The sequence below is a fragment of the Manduca sexta genome, chromosome 25 (assembly GCF_014839805.1).
Source record: "Manduca sexta isolate Smith_Timp_Sample1 chromosome 25, JHU_Msex_v1.0, whole genome shotgun sequence".
NCBI lineage: Eukaryota > Metazoa > Arthropoda > Insecta > Lepidoptera > Sphingidae > Manduca > Manduca sexta.
Genome location: NC_051139.1, coordinates 2,290,182 through 2,309,009, shown reverse-complemented (window position 1 = coordinate 2,309,009; position 18,828 = coordinate 2,290,182). Strand labels below are relative to the sequence as shown.

Genomic DNA, 18,828 nt, shown 5'->3' with positions numbered 1-18,828 from the left:
CAATACTAATAAGCATGTGGTCTACAAATCGATCATAATTAGATTTTACATAAATCAAAAAAGGAGGCCGGCAGGAATCTGGTTACATGGACTCTCACAAAATATTGTTATTTAAGCAATTAGGATGAAATCCTTGAGCATTTACCTGTCTGTACGTTAAGGACCTTGTGCCAACACTGGCATAGTGATCAGGTTCAAATTATCGGTGAAAGGCATCTAGAGCTAAAATATGGAATCCTTACTCGGCTCGAACTTCGAAGAAATCTTAGTCGCTTTCGAAATCGCAGCAAAAGCTAATTCTTAATTCATTTAAAATTTATCCAATAATTTATTCTAGTTTTAAAAGGATATAATCTTCTAAATATGGCATTTTATATTAATGAATATTCCTATTTAGTATCTAGATGGCTATTTTTACTCTTCTGTACCAACTTTTGCCTAGAATGCAGCAAGAACAGATTCATAATAATTTCACACATACTCCGTTCCATACGAATAACCCCCTACATTTACCAAATTTGAAACCCACAAGCAGCGTAACAGTTAAACTAAAAATACATAATATAGCCATCCACCATATGTTTCGAGTTCAAAGCCCGCTCGTGATAGTCGCCCGTTCCGGATGTTCAAGAATTTGTATAATTTATATGTTGTATGGTAAATACTTCTTTAGAAAACCTCGGCAGGGATATCGTTTACGTCATCAGACGTTCTTTCTACTTGTATATATAAAATCGATATACTATATCGATTTATGTATCGATATCATTTTCTAAAGAAGTATTTAGCATGCAAATACTTATGTTTTTTTTTTATAATCGATATTATTTGTAATATGCCTCAGCAAACGATTATGCAGGGATTGATGTTTCGTATCGACGAAAGAAATTGCGTGTTATGGCAGTCGTTGTTATTATGTTGACCTAGATTTTTTTTAAGGCTCAAAACATTTCTGTAACTAAACAGTCCTGATAAAAGATAACAGCGACTACTGTCCAGGATTTGTGCTCGTATTTTATGTCGGAAATAAATCTTTGCGACATCCCAATGCGTGGCAATTGCAATCATAATCATCAGCCACATCATGTCCACTGCTTAACATAGACCTCTAGAAAATTCCAGAAGGACCTTTCAATGGCTGCATCCAGCGTGTTCCTGCGACCTTTATCAAATTGTAATCAATTATAATCTATACTCTAATAAATTACACTAAAATATTAAGAACTATTATATTTTATATATATTTTGAGAACCACCAGGAAATAAGCAAAATTGTATGTTGGATGTTATAAATATTAAGTATTGTTTTTATATAGGTAATAGTTTTAATTCATTACCTAAATATTATATCTATAGTAAATTGTTATTGATATAGCGCCCTCAGATTTGCAATGTCTGAAAAGGACTACTAAGTTATAAGAGCATAAAATGTAACAACAGCAATTATACATTAGTAAGCAAATAAATATTAAAATTAATAACAAATGATTTACTATCTGATTAACCTTTTTGTTAATCATGTTTTTATAAAGACAAAATAAAATAACACATTGATTAGACGTAAAAGGGTCTTGAGGAATGTGATGACGTCAACGCAGGCAGCCATGATTCACCTGCACAGTTCCCTGCAGCCGGTTTACTGCAGAAAACACCTTCTGCACAACGGATCTCACGTTGACGTCAGCATGAGATGTCCTGCATTCTACACATAGTCTATAAATCTTTGTTTCTTTAGTATTTATGTATAGGTTATAGACGTAAGTAATGTACTAACAGACAATATAAAAGGGAATAAAGAAGTCAGAATACATTATGAATTTATTTTCGGTAAATATATTACAATTATTTTATAGTAACTACAATAAATTACCCGCATTTTATCATTAATCATAATTATTAATGATATAATTAATAATTTTCAAAATTCACCACCAAATTCAAAATCGAAAGCGCTTCTTTCTAAAGATATTTTTTATACCAATTTATTTCTAAGTTTCCTATACTTACGTATTTTGAAACTGTTTTCTCAGCGAATACTGGTAAGTTCGGAATTCTAAATTTCAAAATATACCAGGAAAAGATTTCCTTCAATGAATAATAAACGTTTATAAACTAACCTATATTGAATATCTCGTAACCCCAAGCTTATTACTACTTGCAGGCCCATGATTATTACTTCTGTACTCGGTTATTAGGCTGTACCACCATTGGACCAAAACATACATATACAAGCTCATACCGTTGCACAAACCAGTCGACCCTCTTATAATTATCGTTCAATTGCGTCATCGAAACCGCTAATGCTTTGATTGACAAATCAAACGTAAACATGGATCTATAATTTGTGAAATACTTCGTGGGTGGCCACTTGATAATTTAAGTCAATCGTCATACAGCCAGTTACATCATGAAATATAAAAATACATCTTAAGTACAAGCCTTAAGAGTTGACAACACAAACATTATAATTTTGGCAAAAGGATCTTTGACTCGTATTGACAATGTAGAACGTAGTCGATAGATTTAAGTCATACTTTAAGGAATTACAAATCATAGGAGTGTTCCATGATTACGGCTAAAGGTAACAACCTTTTATAACTAATAGTGTACACAAATTAAATACTAACATATTGGGAAATGCAGATAACAAAATTAGAAGACGATTCTGCCTTAATTCGTTCCTTTAAAAAATGTCTAGATTAAAACAGATTATATTTACTAAAAAAAATTAAGAATTTTTAAAATGAGGCAGGCACCATTAAAACACGGCGCAAATACCACAAGTTTGAAATAGGAATAGCAAAAAGAATTCAACTGCAAGAATACAAATTTTGAAATGGCGCAACAATAATTAAGTACGTGAAACCTAAATTAAGTAAAAAAGAAAGTCGCTGACAGTAATTAATCACCATTTGCTAAATACGCCAACGTTCACGAAAAATAATGAAAATAATTGAAATATTATCATTAATAACTGTTATTAGTCTTTCAAAATTGAGTCGGGAAGTAAACATACGTTATGTAATGCCTTATTTTTGTCTTGTATGATATAAATCTTCGTTGTGTCACGTACGAAAACAAAAATAAGGTTAATTTGGTTCACGACTAAAGTCTGTACACAAAACTTAATTTGCAATTTGTCGTAAGTATAAAAATAAAAAATGCAGACTTCAAGATTTATTTATTGTTACTTGTTGCGTATTTGTCTTAAATTTTACTGTTGACTGAAAATCAATAACATAAAAATTAAATAGCATTTGGTCCTTTCTTCAGTACATGTGGTAATTTGAATAATTGCGTGATTTTTATGCAATCCAGCCAACAAAATAATAAGTAACAAAAATATAGATTTTTCGCTAAACGCTCAATCATTTTCTTGAAATACAAAAGTCAAAAATCACAGCAGCAATTAAAAGACCCCTGTCAGAGTTTGCGCCAAAACTGAATCAGATTTATTCAAATTTAAATTTAGAATAAAAAACAAATTAATTAATCATTACCAAACTGCCAGATCGCGTCACATGTGAACAAACGTCCCAAAATCTAAAACCCGTTACACACGAGCGATAAAATCGTAAGATTTATAGTTAGAAAAATCCTAAATAATTAAGATAAAAATCGTAACAGAAATAAATTGGGCTGTTAGATAATTACGATGGCCGCATTTACGTAACGTCATTAAAACAGAGACGAGACGGTTGGAATTATGTTAATCCATTGTATAACACGAGGATTATATTGTAGTTTGAAAGTTTCACATGGTATATCAAATGAATTTCTAAATTAACCAAATGGCGGAACCGAGATATAATTACAATAACTTTTGTATTTCCTTCATTTCAACACTACATTGTCTCACTGCCGACGCTAGGAAGAAAGAATAATTGGGTAAGCGGGTCGAACAAAGAAAACATAAGTATAATCTAATTTAAAAGAATTGCAACAAATACGAGAAAAATTACCACGCCAATTAATATTTTTATAATATGTAATTATATTTAATATTCACTATACCGATTTGTTCACAACGGCAACACAGTCCTCTATGTCAGACTGCTGAAATTACCACTCTGTCAAGAGTGCCCGACTTAAAAGAAGAAAAAAGTATAATCGGCCTTCATCTTGTATGAGTTGTAAAAATAAAATAAAATGGAGATACAAAGAGCAAAGACAATCGTAACATAATAAAATTCCCGTCTCCTTTCATTATAAATGGTGTTATTACTTGTTGTTTTCATAAGCAGTTACTTCACGCAAGGTTACAATAACTTGACATTCCTTCAATCCGACTAACAGTCGTTGATTTATAATGCGTGCGTAGGCGCAATGCTTGCAGTTTTCAACCGACTCATTCCTTTCAAACGTTCAGGGTTGCCATTTATGGAAATCCTAAATCCACATAAATATTTAAAATCGATGTAAATCTTAATAACTTTTCTAAAAACGTTTCATCTACAATTCTTGGCTTTCTCATTTAATATAGATAAACGTATATAGGCTTAAAAGTAAGTGGCAAGATTATTAATATGTAAGCGAGGTTATAACAATGTTGAAGTTAGCAATTCAATATGTTCAGTGAAATAATAAGGCAGTCGACGCGCATCACTGTTGCCAGGGACTACGTGTCACTATGTCCCCATTGACCATAAGGCCCTGGCTTCAATTACCATATTCAAACACATTTCAATAATCCTATCATGATCATGACCCTTGTCCGTATGATTTTCAAATGTCTAATTTTGTACCTGCTTTGCTTGATGATAAATGTCGCCAGCGAGATAAACTAAACTGAAAAGATACTCTACGGTGACGTTATATGAGTCGAGTTTAGGTAATCAGCTGGATGACACGACAAAAGCAACAGACAGCAACACAGATAACGAATGATTCCAGATTTTACCATAATTCAATAACTCCGCCATACTACTGCAAGAACTACGCTTCGGAATACGAAGCCATACGAGCAAAACCATACGAAATATGTCATCCATGCAATCCTCTATCACTCAACTAGCAACTTTGGATCACAAATCCAACAGCCAATATTATCGTATCTTGTAATCAGGTTTTATAGTATGCTGGAACGAATTATTCATTGTCTCGTAGGCTTACATTGAAAGTGTTGCGCCACAAGAGTTGCAGTCTATTTGGCTGAGAACAATCGATGACGCAACTGATCGACGCGTGTCAAGCAATCACAATGTCTCGTGCCGATGAAATATCTGCATGTCTTTTCAGGATTGTGTCGTCTTTGAGATGATTAATATTAGTAAATATCACTTCATTCCAGTGGATCATTATTATCCCTGAACACATAAAAAAATCTAAGTGTTGCCCATTTTAAGGGAATCATAACTCCTATTGTTATATCAAAAACACAATTTAATCAAAAGTGATATAAAAACGAAGCTCGTTGAAGTTCCTTGCAGTTCGAAGTACTGAAGACCGACTGGAACTTATTGCAAAAGACTTTGATAATGCTCTGACAAAAACACTCCCACTCAAGTGTCTCTAATAAAGAACGACTATTATCCCATAATCTAAAGACAATAAAAAATACGACGTAAGGAATGTTGAACGATGGCTTTGCATTACACGGATGGTTGCTAATGAGGCGTGGCTTTTGATGCCACTTTTTACAAGGAAAATTCCGATATCGTGCATATAATGATCAGACAAAATCAAGTGTGTATTGTCTGCTATGATGGACGGTCCTGATATTAAAGTTTTTATAGTTGATAAGAGCATTGCCCTTCTAACGTGGATGCCGTCATTATTAATAGTTCTTCACGGCTTTCAATCTGCATTCTAAGAGATTAGTTTCGAAATAGCCACCACATCTAATTTGCCTATACTGCTCGGCAGAATTACACAAAGCGATAGCAACTACCGAGATACACTTTCGCATATAAGATATGTACCATAGGACGTCTAAAATCAGAAACAACACGAATATCTAATAGTAAACAAGTGATTTGTTTACTACAAGTCTTGACAGGGTAAAGCCAAGTCATATCGAACCTTATCACAAGTTAACAAATCAGTCATCAGATGTCACGAACTCTTATCATTTGCGTACTTGCAATTGGCGCGTGATCTTATTCATAGATTCGCATCTTGATTGATGACGATAACGTCACTAATCTAAATGGAATTTCCATTCAACTAATTCTTGTTTACTTAGTTATATGAAAATTCATTCAAACACCTTGACATAGGCTGAGGTCTGTGTCCTCAATGAGGAAGGGAGTACGATAGTAGTATAAGGCAGGCATCTTATATTAAACGTCAGTCTATCTCGCGATGGGACAAGGATAAAGTGTATTAACATATGTCAAACTATGGCTGTCATCTCGCTTTTATTTCTTGAATCGAAATACAACCACTATTCAAGAATTATTATTATATTATTTAAGGTACAGAACAATAAATTGTTAAAGGTTTCTCTCTTTCCACGACCTATCATAATTTTAACAATCATGAAGACTGGTATAATTTTCACAAAATATAATAGTTCAAAAAGATATCCTATCCGTAACCCAGATTCAGATCAGTCACTTTGCCGTATCCGAGAATCAGTGGGCAACTAAAATAAATAGCGATGTGGAAGGCAATTTGGGTACAACACCAGAGCATTAGCATGCCGTTTGCCATATTACTAAGAGAGAAACTCTTAATATTACTTGAGAAACTAAAATCATTGTGTTTGCCAAGTCTAAAGACTTAAAATAAATATATCAAAAAAACGTTGAAATTATTGTATCCAAAATAATGCCTTTTACCGGTAACAATTGTATTCAAAAAGAATTTAACTAATAGGGATTTAATAATGTGTCCGATGTCAATCTCACGCAAAGAGAATGGGCATTAGGAAATCCCCACGATTAAAAAACAACTAACTTAAACATTTAAACGTCATTCACACTGTTTGGCGAAAGCTTAAATTAATGACAATGGATAACGGTGGCCTTTTTTTCATATTTTAGTAACCAACAGCGAAATTACATCTCTGAAAATTTTCTTAAAATAATAGATGTCGAAATAATCTCAATTATTTGCGCGCCAAACTAAGCGAATGATGTAATAGAACAAATATTTCATGTCATTGAAGTACCAAAAAATAGACTTGAGATTCCACAGACAAATCTAGTTTATGACTTGACAAACGAAAACAAAGCCTCGTACGTGATTCAAATCTTAATAAAATCTACGCATTGCTGCCTTTTGATGATGTACAATTCATTCTCAACCATATCGGATTCAAATAAGATTCTAAATAAGGAATATCAGTCGTAAGTTCAAGGCAAACTACGTGTACGTTGAACGGAAAATCTTATGAATTAACATACATAGTTGATAACAATCTAGAAGCTATTGATATGTGTTCGGCGACGTAGTTCTGGCTAATCTTTATAAAGTTTGTTCAATGAACGGGCAAAGAACTTGCAGTGACGATTAATAATACGGCTTTATAAAATAGTTTTCTTCATATTTGATAAAATTTCAAGAAAAATATAAAAGAAATGCAAGGGTAAGACCCTATAGAATATCCAAAGGATACTTAATAAAAAGCAATTACCGTGCACTTAACTTTAACACCATCAAAAATCATTAGCAGATAAAGCTCGACTCAGTAGCTTGTTCCGGGATCAACAATTATCCAGCCAGTAAAACAACATTGGACGGTTCTGAACAGCCAAACATCGTTTCTAAGATGTACCATACGAGGTAGCAACTTTGCAGTGTCAAGATAAAAAACTACAAACACAACTCACGCGCAGTTAACACTTAGGTTAGACACCCCACTGCATTAACATAACCTGCCGAGTCTAGCCGCCCTAGTTAGCGCCAGCTTTTTAATGAACACATCTATGAGCCTCGGGCAATGTTACTGCGTCCTTGAAAGTTGAACACGTTGGCCTTTGTAAATGTGTTTACGGCTCCCTTGCAAAGGTTAATCCTAGTTTGCGTTTTTCTTCGTGTTCTTTAATGGGTAATTTATTTTGTAGATAAGTCTGTTTCTATAAAATGTGGGCATTTTACCCATAGATTCAGGCAGAGATCAGAAATCGTACTTAAGCTTTGTAATACTTTATATGCTTCTTGGGAGCCATTGAAAGGTATCCCTATTTGATATTTTATACACAGTAATTTGAGTCTTAAAAGTGATGAGGGAAAGGGATGGATATACTTTTAAAACTAAGAAATATCATTATCCAAGTAGGTGGTGTAATGTTAGTAATTAACATAATGCTAGAATTCAGAGGTCGAATGTTCAAAGTTTTCACCTTGACTTATTCTGGCGTCTGCAGTTATTCAGATTTATGACAAGATGTGCAACTAGTTTGAAATGCGCTCACAAGTCACCTACATAACAAGTTTGATTTGTAACATCGACAGTTTTATTATTCACTTCAAAACATATTTTAAATAAGATTCGATATATGTATTTAGAATTCTAAATATATATTTTCTAAGTCTATAGGCAAAATAATGGAACAACAGCTACATTCCCTAAACGGGTGAATGTTTATTAACGACTCGACATAATATGACTTATGTAGGTAACAATTATGAATGATAAGATACCTTTTTTCTTCGTAATAATTACTAGGTGAACCCAAAAATATGAACGAGACCTAGCAACCTTCGCCCAAAGAAACCAATTGCCAAAGACTTATAACCCAATAAACAATGTAATATAAACCAATTAGCTTACGAATACCAAGACAATACAGCAATCAGTCAGCGGTGAAACTGGAAGCAGCCCCAAAATCAATCCATCATCAGTTGATGTAACTGGCGGAGAGATCACCGTCTCGGACGCGTTAGAGAAAACGCTCGCGTTCACGTTAATGTAAAATGATAATTAACGTACAGTTGCCGACGCAAGTCTGTAGAAAATTGCTGGTATTAAACAGTTAAAACGTCTCTGGTAGATTTGGGACATTTCTAACCTGAGACGAAGATTACCCCGCCAGCAGTCAAATCAAATTCTTTAAAGTTCCATTGCTATTGTTAAAAATGTCCTAATGCTGCTCAAGAAGTTCCCCTAACTTTTCCATAATTAGGTAGAGTTGGATTATTGTCATGTAAGTGACATGGTATTGAAGGTATCCCAGATGTAATCTGCATATTGTGGCTTATTTTAATAAAATCATATGAACCCATGTATCATGATTGAATAAAATTCAGATTTATAATTTACATCCATCAATCCATATTGGTCCAAGATTTAAAGACACCTCGTGACTGAAAGTTTATCATAAATCAAGAGACTTTATCTAAGCCTGTATAAGCCGATAGACTTAAGTAGTAGGCTATAGATAGACCATCACTTACGGTTTATAGACGTCTTATTAATCAAATGTGGAGTATAGTGAATTATAATAGATAAACAAATGTCATAAAGTAAATAGATAAAATGAAAAAAGAATAAACAAGCAACGGAAATCTAAATATTAAAAATGGATATTAATGTCATATTTTGCCTAGGTTCTCTGTCAACGAAATTGCTAGTGGCAACAAGTAAAAAAAAGCCTGGACATTTTGGAGAAATTTTACGTTTTCCCTGGACATTATTTCAGTAATATTCAATAAAGGTTACTAAGAGATAGGCAATTTGAAGCATCATCCCCAGATGCTTTGCAAATATAAACCAACATGATCAAACAAAGTACAACACCATCAGACAAACAAGTAAGAACTAAATTATCAATGTTCCTTGCCCACAGTAAAAAACCTATAACATGTAACAAGTTTTGCAATGAATCAGACCCCTTCAATGTATCCGACGCGCAAAAAATCGTAATTAATATTAGTCGGCACAAATCACGACGATGTAATAAAAAATACTGAAAGTACGTGTCCAATAATGGTACACCCACACATATACCTATCTGTATGTTAGTGACGTCAAACGATTTATTCCTTGTAGTTCAAAATGCATACTGACTGATTTTGCAACGTCATCTTCAGGTATTATTTAGAAGTAAAAAAGAATTGCATCAATAAGGAACTATAAAGAAGAGGCTATATATTTTCTTCATAATACCCATAAACTCAAGTTTAAGTAGTTTTTAATTTCTTTTAATTACGATGTGAATTACTGCAACCCATCATGATCTTCTACGGATTAGACGCCACTAGAAGAACCTTAATTTGTATTAATTTCCTTTCATTTGTTTCCTTATTATTTCTTACAAAATAATATGTAAATAAACGTACCAGTCTATAATTACTTCAAATTCAATTTAAGAACACAAATAGTGCAACAAAAATAAACATAAAACTCCATTCGCGCGTCAATTGGATATTTTTATACGACGAATAATTTTATTTTAACGCGTAGAACGGCTCCCAGTTGTCACATGGCGGACGTTCCGAAACCACTTACAACCAATTTTAGATTCTTACGTGACGAAATTTAATTTTCCGTTTACTTCCCACTTAGATGGTGGCTATTTTTACTGGTCTATCAATAGATAATTTACGAATAGGAGGGGCCTCCCCAAATTTTCATGATCAAGGCGTCTGGACCATCTTTACTGATTAAAATTAATTCTGACTTAATTTGGTATGGAATTTATTCTAATGATACCCGTCTACCATCACTCTAAAATTATATCTATACATAATCGCGACAAGGGGCTAACCGAACCTTATTTTTACTCGAATTCAAATAATCTACAATTCCGAATAAATTCGACCTCCGCTTTGTCTGTTTCTATGCCCAAACAGCAAATTATGTACAAGCATTATCTTGTTTGAAGGACATTCAAGTCATTGTCAGTGCAATAGCATGCAGCACATAGTAACTCAATGTTCTAGATGATGCTACTGCTGACATTTATTCTTCACATCAAATAGCGTAAAAAGGCTAACGCTACTCACTTTACGAAGTGACATTCGATCCACAACATAACAGTAGGTCAATTCAAAACAAGAAGCAGAATCAAGTAGCTATATCGACTTTCATATCAATGACTTGTGTTGCTGAATGTACGTATATTAGTAACCGAGTGACAGTAAACACGCGAAGCTAAAAATAACTTGGAAATGGGTGACTGGAACGGTTTGCGACAGAAAAAATTAACCACTTATCTCGACAAACGAGTGGTCTATTGTTTTAGATATGTGCCTGGCTGATGGTGTTTCAGTACGTGAAGGGAAGTGACGAAATGTCATTATGATGGTTATGTTTTATGTCAACTACGGTTTCGAAACTTTTAATGGTACTTTATGTTTTTTTTAAATCAATGATAACCTTCTGTCCTCTAACGCAATTAATATCCAAAGACTAGTAAATTTACAAGACTTTGGAGTAAATTGTTAATCAAAAATCACAGACTATCTTATTGTAAATTCTCATTAAAAAATAACCATTTTAATACCAGCTAATCTTTAATGGAATAATCACATAATCTCAGTAAAGCCCATAAACTTAAAGAAAGATAATTTTGTAGTCTCAAAGTACCTATTTTAAAGGAAAGGGTTGATTCTTTGAAAACTCACTCACCGAGTCACCAAGTTATATTTGTCTTAGTACCAATATATGCGTGATCACGAAATATCCCATTGGTGTGTTGTCTACGATAGTAAGCCCAATTAAAGAAGTGCAAAGTATACGTTACGGATTTTATTGCTCGAAAGTGGAATTCCAAGTAATTAAATTAAAGTACCTACATTTATGCGTAAACACGTATATTTTCTTAATAGTATACGATGAGTGACAAAAATTCTAACCCCTTAGTGCTTTGACGTCAAAACAAGTAAATAAAGGTTTTAAGATTTAAGACTATGTAGTCAACAAGCATAAGATATGGCATTCATTATACCTTAATTATTCATTACTCCCAAAACTCCTAAAAGAAAGACTGAAACAACAAATTTGAATTCCATTGTTTTCATAAATTTATTTTAAATCTAACAATCAAAATAAATCATAGGAATGAATTATGATAAACTAAAACAAAGAAGCAGGAAGTTTAAAAACAAAACATATGAACTTAAACGACCCACGACAATAACACGTTGAAACTAATTGATCAAACCAATGAATCATTAACAAAATATTAACACAACACATACGGTATCGAAGAGTTTAATTAATAGTGTTTTTGCAGAAAAGCGTCGTAATTAATTTACGTCTTGATACTGCACTTCGTAGTCGGTAGGATTACCAAAGCCTCAAAAATTATTTTCCTTTGTGAAACTAATCCCTTTGACATTCCGGTGGTTAAAGAGTGGATGATCACTCTTTGATAATAAAAAAAAACAATGTATTTTTTTAAATGTAAACATAGCATGAAATACGATCGACTATCAGACACTTAGTCTGAAGTTTAAAGTACAAAATTAATTGTCAAATTATACTGATGATGTCAGAACGCGCATCCTTTTCGAACAATAACAATTAATTAAGATATTAGCTATACAGACGACTATAAACGTAAGATCTAACGAGATCTCAGCCATTGGATCAAGTTTGTAGCGCAATAACATTGAACTGGTTACGAAACAGATGAATTTTGTGGCAACAAACTGTAATCCTTACAAAATGTTATCTGAATATTATGTTCGTCGCGTAATCTGCCGCGTTCCTGCGGACCTATCGGTGTGTTTTAAAACAATAATTATGTACTATTGTTGACGTTATCAACCATGTCGCACGATAATTATCAAGTTCATTTGGAATTAATATTTGCCAACACGGTAACAATACATACAAATGCATCACACGTTTTGAGATATAAAATGTAAATTGTTAAGAAAAGCCATTGACAATTCAAAGACCCATTCCCGCCACGGGAAATGGAAATATGTAAACAGTTAGGGATGTGCAGGATAAGCGATTCAAGTCATTCATAATCACACTAGTGACTAGATGTGACGGTTCATAATAATTAGCGTGCGAATGACGCATTAATGCCAACACTAACCAGCTTCAACATCCGTAATCCCGATTGATCTCCGAAACGAATGCCTCAACAGAACAGTTCTAATTGAACCATCAAGCGTTCACAGTACACACACTCACTTTTACCAAACTAATTATTGTCGGGGACCATTCGGAACGCGAGACAACAGTTTGTTTTTATGTTCCGCCACGCGTCGTTCAGGTAGATGTTTTCAACAATTGTTTCACTTGTTCACAACACCATACAATTCGTTATTCGAAATTCAAAAACTCGTATTGTTACCAACTTTACAGAACACTCGGACTTCGATTTAATATACTTTTTTCTAAGCACGCAAAAACTTCGAGACGGCGTTAAGACACGACTGGCGATAATGTCAGCGGTTGGCGCGGCACTGGCGCTGGTGAGAAATCGAGAATGAATCGAGTGGCAGTGGCGGGCGCGGCGGCGAGCGCGGCGGCGGGCGCGTCGTCCGTACCTCTCGCTCGTGCATAAAGCCTCGGCTTACGCTCGGGCAACTCTACTCTCGAGACAACCTGCCCTCAGATGATTTTCTGTGACGACCTCACGCGCACCCATTTTTTTTTGTTATCGCTCTAGGTGCATTTAGAATAATAAGTATCCCACGATCCATTACACTGCGTCGGCCACGCTCCGAAATGCATCCGGCACGAATGGCATTATAATTTCATAGGAAGAACGAAGCAATTTCTTCCATCGTGATTGATGAAACATCCATTCATCCATAATACGATTATTATTATGTTATCGGTTAAATATGAAACAAAACCGTATTACAATCGCTAGTATACCAAATAAGAAAGTAAAAAGGGGCTGATGTAAAAACACTTGAATTAACAATGACTTATCGCGAAGCTCGCACTGGGAATAATTAATGGAGACAAACACATAATTATTTACATTATTGAGGATTTTAAAATTGAAATTTATTATTTATAATAAAATATGTGCGCTTTAGAAATTAATTTATAAACTCGTAGTTCAATGCCTTGTGTGCTGTAGAAACGATGTGATGGCTGATAAGATATAGCACCCAGATATGTTGAAACAAGTAGGTAATCCAGTAGATTACATTATGGAGTAGTGTGTTTTGCTGATATATAAAAAATAATGTCTTAACGGCTTACATGCGTAGTACCCTAAAGCATTGTCCCTTAAATAAAATTTTGAAAATAATTTTAACATGTCTCTTTACTTTCAAGTAATTTTAACAATAGCTCCACTTTATTAAGATTTCCGTATTCATTCCTAAAAGAAATAATGTAAATTTTGAGCTCTCACTTTAATAACTGCTCTATTTTACTACTTGTAGATCGTTTTTTCTTTAAATATAATTTTCCTTGTTACCCTTACTGATAATAATCATGTTGTCAAAAATATGATAGCTTCAGTTTTGAACTTAGGTAGGTGCTCATGTAAGGTTTCAAGAATTTTAAACGCCATAATACTCTCAATGAAGATTGAAATCAAATCTCTAATCATAAACAACTCAAACATATCAACAGAATAGATAATAAGAGTGATCAATTTAATAACAACAAAAATGTACGAAAGGGGTTGTTATCACAACAATGTCGTCGAACTGTAATTAAGTTATTTTAATATCATAAAACGGTAAAGCAAGTCAATGTTGTGACTTTCCAATGAACAGACTTATTGAATGGATAGTAGTTATGTAACACGGTGACACATGAGAAAAAGTGCAATGACGCGTGATTCGCAATGAATATGGTGGATTTATGTAACGTATCTCTGTAAATACAGCATTATGAAAGTTTGTTTGCTGTACCTTACGTATTATAAAAAATCCCCGCCGCGTAGTCTGTCTGTTTGAACCTGATAACCTCAAAAATTACCGAACGGATTACTATGAATAATATCTTGTGTTTACGCGAATGTTAGACATTCAAATAAAAGTCTCGTCTCTTTACACCTTCAAAAAAATCACAGTAAAATCCGAAAAAATGTATTACTTCAATGAATTATGATGTAAATTTGTATGGAAGTAGTTTTTGCTCCTGAAGAGGACATAAACTACTTTTATTCCGGGATATATGTAAGGGTGTTTTGAGTTATTCTCCTAAAACTCTTTCACGTGGGCGAAGCCTCGATCGAAAGCTTATAACTTACATTATATTAGTTGGAGTGTCCGGTTGAGTATAACTTCCTTAATCCCTAATGAGGTATCATAAGCCAGTTCTATTTTTTTTTTTTTGTTTATAGAGGAAACGACCGAGTTCATCAGTAGATCAAGTAATCATTTCAAGCCATAATGATACAACACAAAATATTTAATAGCTAACTTGTAATTTCGAAGCAAGACAAATCAAGCAATCTTATTCACGTCTTGCTGACATGTTTTAGACAGTTTTGTTTGCAGCATGAATAGATTGGCTCGACTGGAGTGCCACGACCATTAAAAAATCGTCGTGATGCAGTAGTTAGACAATATATTTATAAATAACCGTTTCCCGCTACTCAACAGACGTTATCTATTTAAACAGGAAACAACATCCCAGAAAAAATATTTTACCGCACAAACTTTTGTTTACATAAACCTTTAAAATCTTGCCCCTTGACGACAAACGTAGTCTTTTTTACATCCTTTTTTATCCGTATTTGTCTGTTTGTGAGATCTGTATCATGTCATCATTTTAGAGGATTGTAACTAGTTTTACAAAATTTATCTTGGAGAAATAATAACAAATTTTATATGTAGAAGAGTTCAATAATTTTTAAATACATTTCTAATCACTGCGATAAAATTATTTTTACGAATATTTTACCCTACATCCTGATAATAATATTATTAAGTAATACTATTCAGTATTCTGTGATATATCAAATGTAATATTATATCAAATAACAAAACAAATATGCCTAAAGAAACGTTACAAAATAATTGTCACTATGTAAAATTAATTAAGATATTTCGCGGATGAATCGATTCAGTTCGATCGTAGCGCGTCCCTATAACTGTCAAATTCCGAGCGCCATTTTGAAATATCTTCTATATCTATCTATACTTATAATAAATCTGTAGAAAGGTCAATTCTGTACATGAAATATATTTCCAAAATAATTATCAGGGGGTGATTAGGGATCGATACTGTTGCCAAAAATGCAATTAGTAAAATTTTTGTCTGTCTGTCTGTCTGTCTTTCTGTCTGTCTGTCTGTCTGTCTGTCTGTCTGTCTGTCTGTCTGTCTGTCTGTCTGTCTGTCTGTCTGTCTGTCTGTATAACCGTTATAGAAACAAAAACTACTCGACGGATTTTAACGAAACTTGGTACAATTATTTGTCATACTCCTGTGCTGGTTATAGTATACTTTTCATCACGCTACAGCATATATCTATCTTTTATGGTTGACTCACAATAACACGTGTAACTCCCGATAGCTAAGCAGTTCGAAGCTTTCTCATTATATTTGTCTACTCTTACGTTTATAACACTCTCAGTCATCCCTAATTAAAAAAGTTAACATTATTAAATATTCCATAAAAAAGAATCATAGAAATCGGTATAGAAACACCAAAGTTATATCATGCATATCAGCCAATTGTCAACACGCAATACTTTTTTTATTTTAGATTTAAGGATATGTATGCTGTTGGTGTACCTTATTAAATAAATAAATAAGTTATACATGAAATACGCTAATAATAAGCCATCACGCGTGAATACTGAATCATGCTATAAGCTTCCTTCGATTTCACCAGGATCCCATCATCAGACCCTGACCGGACAATCGGACCACCCGCATACCACCATACATTAAAAAAACATCCCGACAAATTGAGCACCTCCTCCATTTTTGAAGTCCGAAATCCACGCGGGCGAAGCTGCGAGCGGAAGCTAGTCTTACATATAAATGTTCATATTAGTTTATGGATAAGTAAACGTATCACAGAACTTTTCCACCGTTGTCAAAGATAAGAGATTGTGAATGCAAGTAAACAAGAGAGATGTACGATACAACATGTCTATTTATAATACAGGAAGTCAAGATAAAGGATCACATGAAAGAGATTGTAAACAATCTCCACTGGTTTATACATTTCAACGACGATTATTAGTTTTACAGTTTCGTTTACATTATAACATTTCAACATTATATTCATACGTAAGAAATAAATGCATATACATTATTTTTTTACGTTAATTTGATTAAACTTACGCAACCCACGTTATTAATGAAATGAAGTAAAATTAAATACAGTACACACTAAATCTTAACAGCGGCGAAAGCCTAGTTGGGAGCGGAACGGACTGCCGAGACAAAACTCCGCGGATTCAAAACTCAAGGCCACGCACCTTTGACTTTTCTAAAGATATGAGTGTTTCGCTTGCTTTAACGTTAAAGGAAAACATCGCGAGGAAAACTGCATACCTGAAGTTATTTATATGAATTTCGAGGGTATGTGAAGTCTGCGAACCCGCACTAAGGCAGCGTTGTGGACCACGGCCTAATCCCTATCAGTAGTAGAGAAGACCCGTGCCCAACAGTGGGACAGTATATAATACAGGGCTGTTATTATTATTATAAATTTAAAAAGTAATTATTATTTAATTTCTAGAACTAATAATAAAAAATATTCTAAAATATCCACTAGTAACAACCGAAAGGAAAATATTTCATAGATTTTATGAGTTGATTACGAAATCGGCAAAAAACGAATGTCTAAAAACTTTATAGTTATAGAATGCCTCATGTAGTCTTAATTGATTAAAGTCTAATTAATTATAATTGATTACATTACATAGTTAATTACATGTAGATGTTTCGTAACAATAATTTCCTCTGCTGCAACAGTAAATTCAATTTCTAAAAACGTTCATTCATTTATTTTTTTTATTACACGTCCACAAATTATTCCACAATCACAGAGGCCATTAAAGTGCAATTTTTGGGCAAAAAACGCAAAAATAAATCACGTCACACATGATAAATGAAGTGTTTTTGCGGTAGATGCGCATCCATCGAGCCTCTGACGCCCGGTCGCCGACCGAACATTTGACTTGACAGTTTTTGCCCACCGGTAACAAGTCATTAAACCTTTGCGAACGGTAATTGATTCGAGGAACAAACGCGACAATTTCGAGGGTCGAGGCCACGAAGAGAGCGATCCGAACGCTCGTACCCCAATCGTTTGTTTGTATTTAACGCGTAAGCGACACTAATTTATACCTTTCACTTCAACGAGAGAGCAAGTGTATCAAAATTCCCACATTTAAACGAATATTCAGGTGTAAAGAGAAAGTTTTACGTTCCTTACTTAATTTCATAGTTACAGAGATTATCTACGCTGTTTTAAACTGTCTTGTTGTGACTTATTTTGACAATGACAATATTTTCACGATTAGATTCAAAGTCAAGATTTGTAATACAACGATAGATTTTAATAAATTCTTATTGAGCAGAATTATACCAAATACCACAATACGAGGCATTTGATAACAAAATGTCCGTAACAAACAAGCGGTAATAATTTCATCGACTCTTAACATTCAATATCTAGTTGATCAACACTATATTTAAACTATAATACCATTACGCTTTAGAGATGTAATGTCTAGTTCATCAACATTATATTAAAACTGTAATACTATTATATTATTACATATACTTAATTGTTTTAGCGTAATGAACAAAAATAACCAAAGCATTAAAATTGCAAGTTTTGTGGCCTCAAATAATCCGATGAAATCTAAAAATCAACCTCGGTTGAACTCGCTCGGCGTTCCCTGTAAGACGACACAATGTCCGGGAAACATAACATCCGTCTATTCAAAGCAAACATCATGTCTGATGGCATTTCATGAAACTTGGAAAGACTTAAATTGTAGGACTTTAACCTTATGGAACAATAGATGAGTCAAAAAGTT

At 33.7% G+C, this 18,828-nt stretch overlaps 1 protein-coding gene across 6 annotated transcripts in view; it reads right to left on the bottom strand.

Moving 5' to 3' along the window:
- The window catches only part of LOC115440763 (rho GTPase-activating protein conundrum), a 123,482-nt gene that overhangs the window by 70,626 nt on the left and 34,028 nt on the right, over positions 1–18,828 (bottom strand). Inside the window, exon 1 of one of the 6 annotated variants that reach the window (XM_037442610.1) lies at positions 13,040–13,339. The exons of 4 other annotated variants lie outside the window; for them this stretch is intronic. Coding sequence is in view for 1 of the 2 variants with exons in the window: in XM_030165205.2 (XP_030021065.2) it covers positions 12,942–12,953 (12 nt within the window). In the remaining variant the exon portion in view is untranslated. Of the gene's footprint in view, positions 1–12,941; positions 13,340–18,828 lie in introns of those variants that run through there. One more of the 6 variants, XM_030165205.2, reaches the window with a different exon arrangement.